Genomic DNA, 12,618 nt, shown 5'->3' with positions numbered 1-12,618 from the left:
GCATCTTTCTGCCGTCTTACAAGCCATTCCCTCCACACATTAGAGGAAAAGAATCTAAATGACATGAGTGTAAAATATAGTGTATAATAAGAACCTGAGTAAAGGATCAAGAAACCTAGCCTGGTGAAAAGAGTTTGGTCCCTGGAGCTCCCATTTACAGTCTGCTGATTTCCTTTGTTTCCACCAATGTCTTGTTTCGAACTGTATCATTGAAGCATGAATAGCAAGTTTTAAATTGTGTGTGATCTCAGAGGATCTCAAATCTGCTTACTCTTTTGATGAGCTCAGGGGCTGAGAATTATGCACCCAGCTGGTAAAAGGAAAGGCAAACATAATACCTTTTCCCCATTCTCTACAATGCTTTGTGCAAGTAATTTTGGTTGATAAAATAGTTAGGACAGCAGACCATGGAGAAATCATTTTCATCAAAATGAATCTACCAGGCACACACTTTTAAATAATCAGCTACATCACAGTCACTCTGTTCCACTCTTCCCCTTCTTGATGAACAACGGAGATATCATTAAAGGATTGTATCATTAGGATGTCTGCTACAGAAGAGGAAGAACAAAGTAGGCATTTTTAGCTGTATAATATAGGGTATAAATTCAGAGTATTAGTGCTCATTAAACTGAAAAAAAAGAATTGAAGAGATATTGGCACAGTTCTTAATACTTTTTTCTGCTTCAATAAACCAAGTATTTATTGAATACCCACTTTGCTCTCAGCACTGTGGGGAGATACCACAGATGAGCAATGTGTCCTGCTCTTACAAATTTAATGGGGAAATAAGAAGCAGGAGTGTAAACAAGAGGAGAGCGAGATACAGTAGGATTTCCATCTTGGAAGAAAGAAATTCACTGCAGGATTAAAATATCACCCTCACATGTTACTTCATAACACTAAATGGAGTGTGAATGAAACACAGAAATCAAGTCCAGGTAAGAAAAGCTCTGCCCGTGAAGACTGAGGAACCAGAAGGTTCTGTTGTTGCTTTCTCTGGTCTCTGTAGCTCATCGATTCTCTCTGCTGGGGACATGACAGCAAGTTAGAAGAATAAAACAGCCCTATGCCCTCTGGACATACCCTGCTTCCTAGTATGAAAAAAAAAAAAGTTTCGTATTCTCGCTTAACTTTTTAAAGCAATACTTTTAAAAAACTAATGAATAGGTGGAAAGCTCTGTCTACTTCTCATCATCTTCAAACAGTTAATTTTATTTTTTAATGCAAGGATCAGACAACCCAAATGAAAGGCCAATATTCAAAATTTTGATTGTGAACCACTTCAACTCTTATTCCTTTAAATCACATGCATAACATTTCAATTCAGTGTTTCCCAAGTTTTTCCTGGGAGGGGAAAAAAAATCAGCAGGACTAAGGAAAATGTGGAAGGGATGTGTTAGGGAAGGAAATCCTAATTAAACCTGCAAATCCTAATTTTCCCTGGCTAGTAGTGATCTCATGGTACCATCTCTTACAACCACATCTAAGACTAAAGAGATTTGAAGCATTCACATTCAAAACTAGTACAATTACCAAATTAAAGGATGGCCCTCCACCCACAAGTCTGGGCTGCACAGAACTACACAATGTTTGTTCTGTCAAGGCTGTCAAGAAATATTTGGATTCAAGTCACCAGTCCCCTGCAAATGAGGGAAATTTATAAAATGATGTAAATGCTGCTGTGCCTCATTTGACTCATAATTAGATTATGCTGACACTTTAATGTGCATGCACAGGACATCTTAATAAAGATGTATTCCTGGAAAAAAATGTGATTTTAAACAAATGAAGACAACCACAGGATACTAGAATCATAGAAAATACAGTATGACAGGTGCTGTTTTGAAGGAAAATTAGAAACACTTCCAGTCTTCATGAGATCACCTTAAGATGAGGTAGGGACTAAAAAAGACACAGAAAGAAAGATTCTTCTGCCTTTGACATCAGAGCATTAGGTGCAGTGCCCAGAGGTGGCACCTCCAGGCTTCATATTAATCAACAAGAGTTTATGAAACACTCACTATGTGACAAGAACTCCTCTAGACAGTCCACAAGAGAAAGTTCACAAGAAGTAATCTCTACTCATTAGAAGCTTATGCACACGTAGGAAAACAATTCCTGAACAATGTTGGCTTACACAACACCACCAATAATATTAGTGTTCAAATGTGTGAAGTTTTCCAGTAAAATCATTAGAATTCTGGTAGTTTCTCAACTTCCATGTACAAAACTGATGTTTGATCTAGAGCATACATGTTAGAGAAAAATCTTTAAGTAATCAAAATCTTAGTTGTTACTAGGGTCTGAGCTGTACCACCCTGAATGTGCCCTATCTCGTCTTAGTTGTTACTGCAAACTCTATGGAAAGAAATTCCATATAAGCTTAAGCTTATATGCCTAAATATTTAAGTAGAACCATGCCCAGGAAATTTTTTTTCTTTTTTAAGTTTTGACTCAATTCATTACAGGTTGAGTAGACGTTCCCTGAAATTCTTGGGACCAGAAGTATTTCTGATTTGGGATTTTTTTTTAGATTTTGAAATATTTTCACACATATAATGACCTGGAACCCAAGTCTAAACATGAAATTCACTTATGTTTCATATACGCCTTATACAAATATTTGTAGTGCATTGTCTTTGTGACTGTGACCCATCTCACAAGGTCATATATGGAATTTTCCACTTGCAGAGCCATGGCAACACTCAAAATTTTGGATTAGTGATGCTCAACCTATATCATCAATTTCCAAAAAGGAACAAATATCTCCCCACATGCCTCTCTGCCAAAGACCTTAGACAAATGTCATGTTTGTCTTTGTGTGGTTAGTCTCTGTTGATAAACTGACTTCTTACTGTCTCTATTACTTACAATTTTAAAAACTGAAAGCAGAAGGAGATACTCATCTTTGTTCAGTAGGACAAACTATGCTATTTTTGAATTCTGTCTTCTTTGTCCTTTTCCCATGAGTCTCATGAAGGAAGGACTTGACTTTTCTTTGCAATCACAAGAGGTTCAGCTTGTGCTCTCTGTTTGTAAACGTTCCTAATGTTGAACTATTTGTACCATCTCTAATAATAGAGAAAAAAGATATTTCTAAAGGCCTTGCCCTCTCCCCTTTCAGCTCCTCCTGCCATTCTTTGTCTCTGTGTGATTGTGTCCTTGCTTCAACCACATATCCTGATATAATAGGAATTCTGTTACTGGTCCAGAAACCCAAAAGACTACCCAGGGTGTCTACATGAGACAGTGTTCCCAGAATGGTCCTGATGTGTGTTGGCTTGGGGTAATTATTAGTAGCTGCCCTTTGACTCTCTGATCTGTTCTTCTCCAAAACCATTACATGGTTTCCCTTTACTATATAATCTATATAATTTATATAATCTATATGGCTATTCAAGAAATAGTCATCATTACTGTCCAAGAAAAAACATGTACTCCACGAATAAAAATTTTAATATCTACTCAGAAAACTAACTTTTTAAAGTTAATTTCTTTTGTCTAATCATATTTTTACCTCTACATGTTTTATCTCTAATTTAAGATAAAAGCTTATGTGGCAGTTTGTGTTGGTAGCCAAACTCCCAGGGAACTCCCCCTATACCTAGAAATTGTGCCTATGTGTAGATCCAGAGCCTGGCAAACTAATTAGAAAGAACAGGTAGGAGAGTGTCACAGTTATACTACGCCATGGAGTTCTCATTCTTATCACAGAGAGTAAGTCAAATTCAACGTCACAATATTCACAGAAATGAAAGGGAGTTCTGTCTGCTGCCCAAAGGAACAATCATACCTAGATAACTGCAAATAGATACCTATCACATCTCCTCTCCCTCTTGCCCCTTTTTTTATTACCAGGTAAGGGGATATAAAGTGCTTCTCAAAGAAAATGACTGTGGATCACTCTGGAATATTACGAAATACAGTTTCGATTACTCTAATGAAAGCCTATTGATTTAGGAAGGAGGCCTGTACTGCACTTTTCTTCAAGCCAAACTCATTCTAAAGGACTGTCTTATCATCCTCGGGTTATGGTGGTATTTCTTGGGCCTGCTCCACACCTCAGCCTTGGAAACTAGAGCAAAAAAAGCAGGTGCAAACAAGAATAGCCAGAGAAGGAAAATCCTCATTCCCTTAAACTAATCCCTGGTGGTTCCATTGCTTGGTTTGAACCCATGTTGAATTATGACGGAAGTTTTCCAAACTTTTTTTTCTTTTCCCATTGAACCTTGGTTATTATAAGTAAACAATTTATGAGGTACAGCATGTCCACACTCCTGTGGAGTAAGACATCACTCAAATGTAGGATCATAAAAGTGTCAACAATCCATATGGTGTAATGTGCCTTATGGTGTAACTCCTTTAGAACAGAAATTTCTTCAAAAGAGCTCATACAATCAATTTTTCTTTCCAGAAATTAGAAAGCATTAACCTATTATAAGCAATGAGTATCACAGCCAAGGTTGTCATCAAAAGTAACCCCAGGCCAGTTAAAGAGCATAATGGAGAAGCAAGGCTGTTCTTTAGTGCTACACCTGAAATGAAATTATAATTTACAGCCGATCAAAAATGGACGGCTGTGTCTTTTACATCTATGGTGTTTATCCTTCTCTTATGTTGTTCATTTGTTCAGTTATTGAATTCTTTCATTGTTCAGTATTGTAATGCGTATATAATTTATGGATAATTACAAATAGGTAGTTGCATTTCTACAGTATTGAAGTTTTTCAGCTCAGTGAGCAAAGGGTCATTGTTTCCACTGCCTCCTATCCTAACAGCAGAGCCATTGGAGAGAGAAAGTAGTACAATAAAATTTTTCACGGCAGCACACCCTGGAGACTCTGCAGAGTGATGGTGGGAGCCAGCTCACAAAGGCAGTTGCCATCCCTGGTACTGAGAACCAGAGCTCTGAAGTCTGAGCAAGTCCTTCTGCTTGAGGCTTCCTGGCTCCAGTCTCCTTTCCCAATGTAATTAACTGCCTGATACAGTCATACTGGAAATGTCAAAAGGTTTAAGAAAGGTTTCTGTGAATTGATAGATGCCATAGCTGCAGGCAGCTATCCAAATGATCGTGAAAGTTTGCCTTGCCTTCTCAAAGAGCATCCTCACACTGAGCACATGGAGCCCTCACCTGATTTTCTTGGACATTGCTGGTGTCCAGTGGCCTTAATTAAAGTACCTCTCATACACGTTCGCTGGAGCACAGTCTTTTTCTAAACATTAAAATGAGATGATAAATAAATATTATGACACTTTTACCAATGACTTTAGCATTAGATTCATAAAAAGAAAAATTAACATTATCATTTTAATATCCTCAACTATACCATGAAAGTTATTTTTCTGGGCCCTTTTCCCATGAGAATAACATTATTGCCATCCTTAGTATAATTTATATTGATAATTTGAAAAAAAAATTGTGAAGAAATTTGCCTTTTAGCTGGAATTTCTAATATATCACATTATGCACCACTTTGAGTTTGTAATGTATTGATGAAAGAGATCAATAAGCCCAGTTAAGCTGTGTTTGCCATGTTTAATACATAGATTTTAATTAATTTGGAAGCCCAGTTTCAAAAATGGTATCTTTGGGTTGCTTTCTAAAAAGTTATGATAACATATATGTTTCTTCAGTTTCCTTTTAAAGTAGAAAATTACCATGATGTGAACCAGGTAATATAAACAGTAAAATAACCTGTGATGTAACACCTATTTTTTCCATGTATTTTTCAAATTATATCCAATCCTATCACTTATAAATTTATTTTATTCTATAATTTAAAACAGTGTTTGACAAGGGCTAGAAAAGAGGGAAAATGTGAAAAGTGGATTCTAAAATCAGCCCTTGCTTGAAAGTTATTTAGTATGTCAAAGCATTTTGTTGGTAGTACAAGTTGACAGTGTAAACCAAAGTACTTTCATGAATAAACATGAGACCATCAGGGTTGCAGTAAATGGAGTTTAATTGCTGGATGACAAGTAGGTCCTAGGGAGATTATGATAATATAAAACGTCAGTTTTAAACCTAATGGAAGTGTTTAGAAGGTAGCAGTCTTCCCTCCCTGACATAGGTCTACCCCTTTGATGAAAGGATATTTCTCATTCATAATCCCAGACAGTCACAGTAAACATGAAGATTCTTAAAAAAAATTACAGTTCTGCTAGGAAACTAATTTGCCTTTACTATGAAAATACAGCTTACCTGGCAGGGATGAACAAGACTGTCTTTATTGGAAACAAACAGAGCTCAATAATAAAGCAATCAAAATTTAGCCTTATTTTAATTTTTAAGTTGAATGAAAAAAAATATTCATTTTTATTGTGGTTCATATGACACAACTATATTATAAAATCATATCATCTTAATATGCTCAAAATGGGAAAGTTCTATTGTACTTTATTCTCACTCTGCTTTTTAAAACTGTCCTTCAAGTTGCCTCCTCTAAAATGCTCCTAATAAGGGATAATCAAGTATATGATTGATGATTATACGATAATTTATATGACCATAATAGTAATAATGATCTAAAATGTTTTTAACCCAAAACTAGTGGACATATTAAAGTCTTAAAGTGGGAGAAACCGTGCTTACAAGAAAATTTTACAGTTCCTTCATCTACAATGTGAATTTATGCTTTGGAGAGGCTTGGAAATTTTTAATTTCCATCTGGAATTCCTTACATGATTTAAAAGCAAAGCAATGTGATAAAACTTTCTATTAAGTTCATCATGATGGCAAAACTAGACTGCCAATCTCTCAGAAATATCTCAGCTTCTCTTAACATATCTTTTAAGTATGTCTTGACCACAGGTTTATTCAGCCCACCTCATATCAAGCCAGTGTGTGGTTTAGCAAAGTTCTTATTGATAAAGGAAGAGAATAGCTGAAGGTATTAGTAGAAAAATTATAGTAAGAGAAGGGTATAAATATGTAATATTTATCCATAATACTAAAATGAAACAAAGAGCACTTTATTGGATAGTGCATTTTAGTTATAATTTCTAAAAATGGACCTTTAAATATAATGAGTAATTTTTCTCAAAATGATCTTGAAGAGTTTTCTGTAAAGGAGCACATGAACAACTTCTCTAAGTCTTAGTGTTTGAGGCACTGATCTTTCCAGCTTAATTCTTCTGTGGTAGATTTGGAAGGCAGAATAAAAATTAATGGACCATTTAGTTACATTCTTTGTGTTCAACTGCTCCAGATCAGGACGTGTTGAAACATGTCTGTGTGGGATAGGGTGGAAGCTTGTTAAGTGAATCCTTATTTAATCCTGATAAATGTTACCCATGAGACAAACATATCTTCAAATCCTTCCAGGACACAGTAGCTAAGTTTTTCAATAAGTAAAATTCTAAATATGGGATTTTCCTACATTTTAAAGGTGTTTTATACTCATGTGCCTTAATTTTTATGTTGTTACATGTAGCATAGATTGTATCATAACTCTCACAGAGTCTCTATTGGTAAAATAAACTCAGTTAGTTCTTCACAACTTCAACTATCCAATAATTGAAAATGTCAAAATATTTGGACTGGTATACATAAACCAATATAATCATTGGCTAAGTTTTTCTCTTTTTGTTTTAATGTTTTGTAACATAATATCATAATATGACTTAAAAAAAAAAGACCTGTGTTTACCATATGTATTTCAGGTTCTGGGTTGATTTTGCTTTTAAATAATCATTCTTATAATAAGAATCAAGGGTTAATAATATTTGAAAATGGTGATTTTTTTTCCATCCTGATTTAAAAAAATTCAGATTTTTCTGTTTCAGGCACACTCATACAAAAACGTACAATAAACCTGTCCACTAACTTCCATGGATTTTAGAGAAAAAAAAATCATTAAACACAAGATGTGGTGGGGGAGAGTTATAAAAGCAATCAAAAGAAAGTGAAGATAAATTTTTAAATGCCATAAATGAATTTCCATTTTAATTCCCCATTTTCTTATCCAGAACAAGTGCCACCCAGGACCAGTTTTCGAGTGGATTCCTCTGGCAAGTATTCCTCAGTACTTACAGTTCTATGAACTAATGTCTTCCATTTTGTGTTACCAGCCATTCTTCTGAGTAGTATCAGTTTTGTAGCATGTAATCACCATGGTGATTTTATTCGCCTACATATGCATGTGTTCAAGAAGAGAGCAAGCCTCATAAGGGTGGGTCTAAATGCCTGCCAACAATAACAACAACAACAAAAAAAAAAGGAAAATTGACATATTCGTTTTGTTTTGTTGTTAGAGGAGAATATCAGGGATTGAACTCAGGGGCACTAGACCACTGAGCCACATCCCCAGCCCTATTTTGTATTTTATTTAGAGATAGGGTCTCACTGAGTTGCTTAGAACCTAGCTTTTGCTAAGGCTAGCTTTGAACTCTCAATCCTCCCCAGCTCTATTTTGTATTTTATTTAGAGACAGGGTCTCACTGAGTTGCTTAGAACCTAGCTTTTGCTAAGGCTAGCTTTGAACTCTCAATCCTCCTGCCTCAGCCTCCATAGCCGCTGGGATTACAGGCATGCACCACCATGCCCAGCCTAAAATTGTCATATTCTTGAATGCCTTCCATAAAATACTTTAGTAAAACACTAGACTTAAAACAAAAACCATCAGACTGATTAGATCTGAGCTGTACAATATAGTAGCCATTCACTACTAAAATGTGAAATGTGGCTACTCTAAATTTAGACATTCTGTAAGGTTATGTACAAAATCCATATGAGAGTTCAAAGATGTAATAAATAAAAGGGGGTAGATACAATCTCATTAAATATACTTATGTTGATTTATCTTAAAATGATAGTTTGGATGATTACATTAAGTAAAACATTAAATTGATTTTCCTCTTTTGCTTTTTTAAAAGTGGCTGCTAAATCATTTTAAATTACTTATGCAACTTATATTTTATTTGTATTAGACAGCACTGGACTAGATAAATAGAAGTAAAAGTTAAATATCTCAAGAAATGTGTCATGTAGAAATTTCTGAAGAATTAAATTCTGCTAATATAAGTTGTAGTTATTTTCAGAACAATTAAATACCTATATCAACTTATTTTTTTTAAATAATACCAATTATAAAATGCTATATTCCAAAAGTATTTCAAGTCAGAATAGAATATAATAGTTTTAGGGCTGGGTTGTGGCTCAGTGGCAGAATACTTACCTTGCAGGTGTGAGGCACTGGGTTTGATCCTCAGCACCACAAAAAAAAAAAAAAATAGATAAACAAAGTAAAGAGATTGTGTCCATCTATGGCTAAAATTTTTTTTTAAAAAAGAGAATATCATAGTTTTAAATTTAATAGGTTTTAGAAATATCCAATTAATTTACTTGAAAATAGGTTTTTGCTTATCCATTCCAAAACTACCTACCAGTTTTGGTTTCACATTATTGTAGACATGAAGGAGGAAAAAAAGATTTGGATTTTTTTTACACTTAGAATTAATAATGCAAATGCTTTGAACAGCTGATTAGACCACTCATTTGAAAACCTGAACACTGAAACAATTGCAGAAAAGAGTATTTCTTAATAACCGCACAACTTCAGGACTTCAGGCTTACAGCACACATTTCTAGAGAATTTCCATGATGACAGCTCATTATCCATCTCAGCATGTTCTAACACCCCTTGGAGACTATATGTGCTTGAGCTCATTTCATTCTGTAAGTTACCATGTCATTTTTTGGGATATGTAGGAAATATGAAAGATAATGCTAGTATTTTGTCTTTAAGTCATATCTAAAGTATTTGTTTAGTTTGCTCTGAAATTTTTAAAGCATGATTAACTCTTATATACTGACTATACAATTTTTGTAATTTCAAAGGCTATATTATCCCCAGAAGGTAAAAGGAACCTCAGAATTATAGTTACAAAATTAAATCAAGATTTAATTTAGAATTCTTCTAAGTCTCAGCTTACTGGCCTCCTCAAGCCCATTTCTTGAAAATCTCAGCTTTGTTTAAAAACAAAAGAAGATAAAGGAGAAAGGCTACTCGGTAGCTTAGATTGTTGTGATATATGTGCAGGGTCATATTTTTACATTAAAAAGTATTACCCAAGACACAATGGTAATAATATAGTTTGAGTACAACATGCTATTGTGAAGTCCAGATTTTTAAGAAAAGAACCAATCCAAATATTTTATTAAATGTACACAAATTATCAAAATAATTTAGGAAATGACAACTACATCCAATAAATATGTCCCTCATATCATTTCTCATATGTCGAATGTTTTTATCAAATTATCTAGCATGATTTTACTTATATATATTTATCACAATTATAAGGTATATTATTTATCTGTATAAAAGCCATAGATTCCAAAGGATAAGTGATAGCAGCAAATCCTAAATAATGTATTTATGGAATTAAGTGATAACTCCTTAGTGGAACAATGCTGTGGTTTATGGGGTCTAGTAGATTGGTGAGTGTTATAAAACAACTAAATTCAGGAAATTTATTTAGCAATTGCTACAGGTTGTGCAAAAGAGAACACTCTCATAGACAGAGATAATTATGTCATCATCCAGGGAGAATGTTAGTGAGAAACAATGAGATATGCAGCCAAGAATCTGAATGGGAAACCCTACCTAAAAGCAAGAGAGAGTGTAGAGTATCACAGAAACCACTTCCAAAAGAGACCTTTCTTTGTTTAGGATTTTTTTTAATTTTTTTATTTATTTATTTTTTAAATATGAGCTTTATTATTAATTATTATTATTATTATTATTTACATTACAATTCTTAATACACCTTTATACCACAATTTATCATATCTCTGTATACAAGATATGTTGACACCAAATTCACATCTTCATACATGTATTTTGTACAACGATGAGGGTCTCCTTCCACCAGCCATGTAATTCCCTTTCTCCCTCCCTTTCCCTCCCACCCCTCTTCCCTATCTAGAGGTAATCTTCTTCCCATGCTCTTCCTCCCTACCCCATTTTGAGTCATTCCTCTTATATCAGAGAAGACATTTGGCATTTGTTTTTTGGGGGGATTGGCTAACTTCACTTAGCATAATCTTCTGGAGTCACAACAGATGTATCAGCAGTATCAAAGGGGACAGAGAAATCTATCAGAATGAGGAAAAGAAAGGCTGTTCAATTTGGTCCTTAGGATGTCACCAATGATCTTAAAGAATTTGGCAATGCAAAGAGCAGAAAGCAGACAGACAAGAAAAAGTCAGAAATGGGCAGAAGGTTCCACTTGAGACTACTCTTCCAAGATGAAGATGGAAGAGGGGAACAATGTGGTATTTAGGATGGGGAAATCTGAGCTTATTTGCAGGCTGAGGAAGAAAACCAACTATGGCTAAAACATGCTCAGCCCGGCTGTGTTCATATTCCCAAAAGAATGAAGAAGGAAGGTTAAGAGAGGGATTCTTTTAAGGCAAAAGCACTGGGTACTTATCTGATCATCTTAGATTCCAACAGTAGAAGCTAATTATTTTTTAACTCATTCTGTATCTAGAGAGCATGAAAATATAGAACGTAGAGACGTGTTTAATAACTTTTGATTCCTGGTTCCTTCTTTGTGATGTCTTTATCCTCAATGTCTTTACAGAGAGAAAAAAATGCTCTTTTTACCAGGAAAAAAAATGCAATAAATGCATTCTTTGTGCCAAACTGTGATAATAAGTCATGGTACTTATGTTTTAATTAAAACATGAAAGGGGATTCAAGCACCAAAATTTAATTGATGTTTTCAACATCATCCCATGTGCCAAATTAATTCATAATAATGCCATTCTTTGCATTTTTGAAGATTGAATTCATTCATAAAAATAATCAGTTACGCTCAGTCATCCAGTCTTTTCCTTAGTATCGTGCACACAGAAATTCATACTTTCAAAAGCAAGACCAAGGTATATATAACATGTGAAGCCCTCTGGGGTCTTAATACAAAACAGGAATCAACTCTTAAAATTCTGCTTTTCCTTATTATAAGAAAAGTTGTCCTGATATCTGGATATGGCCTCTATTTGCTACTTCTTAAATGTTCTCTTTTGCAATATGGGTATGTGATAAATTAGGACTTATAAATTTCATTCCAGTATCTTGTTACTGTGGTCATATCAAATCCTATTTGGGAAGAATATCATGAGATGTTTTATTTCATAACGCTTCTGTCTCCTGGGACCCAACTTCCAAGGGAGAAAAAACATTGGCCATGACTGACCATGGAACACTAATGTCCAAAGAATCTTAATTCATTTCTTCACAAGCACTGCCTCCTCTTGAGTTGTACCAAGCAATATCTAAGAGTGCCCTTGGCAGTTCTGCAAAAAAGGGCTAAGGAAAGAGAAGAAAATGAAAAATAACACAGGAAGAAAAGGAACAAGCAAGCAAAAGAGAAAGAGGTGCCAATGAGGCATGGTTGATTGACAGCCACAGTCACTGGGGTCTGGGAAGGTATCTCCCAGACCCCTTCATCTAACAACCTCCTGTGTGCATCGTTTATTTTAAACAAGATAGAGAAGTGGTGAGTGTTAACTTCTGTTGCAAAGGAGTAAAGAATTGGCCCTGGGAATTCTTCACTTACATTAATTAGGGAAGAGATAAAGCTCAATACAACCCTTGAGCATGTCAT

General features: G+C 34.8%; 1 protein-coding gene across 2 annotated transcripts in view; it reads left to right on the top strand.

The window, feature by feature from the left end:
• Magi2 (membrane associated guanylate kinase, WW and PDZ domain containing 2) overlaps positions 1–12,618 on the top strand; it is a 1,291,542-nt gene that overhangs the window by 1,120,304 nt on the left and 158,620 nt on the right. Inside the window, exon 13 of one of the 2 annotated variants that reach the window (XM_026384952.2) lies at positions 7,972–8,013. The exons of the other annotated variant lie outside the window; for it this stretch is intronic. Coding sequence (XP_026240737.1) covers positions 7,972–8,013 — 42 coding nt within the window. The remainder of the gene's footprint in view (positions 1–7,971; positions 8,014–12,618) is intronic. 2 annotated transcript variants of the gene reach the window in all.

This window comes from Urocitellus parryii, chromosome 3, assembly GCF_045843805.1.
Source record: "Urocitellus parryii isolate mUroPar1 chromosome 3, mUroPar1.hap1, whole genome shotgun sequence".
Taxonomy (NCBI): domain Eukaryota; kingdom Metazoa; phylum Chordata; class Mammalia; order Rodentia; family Sciuridae; genus Urocitellus; species Urocitellus parryii.
This window is presented reverse-complemented; position numbering and strand designations above follow the sequence as displayed.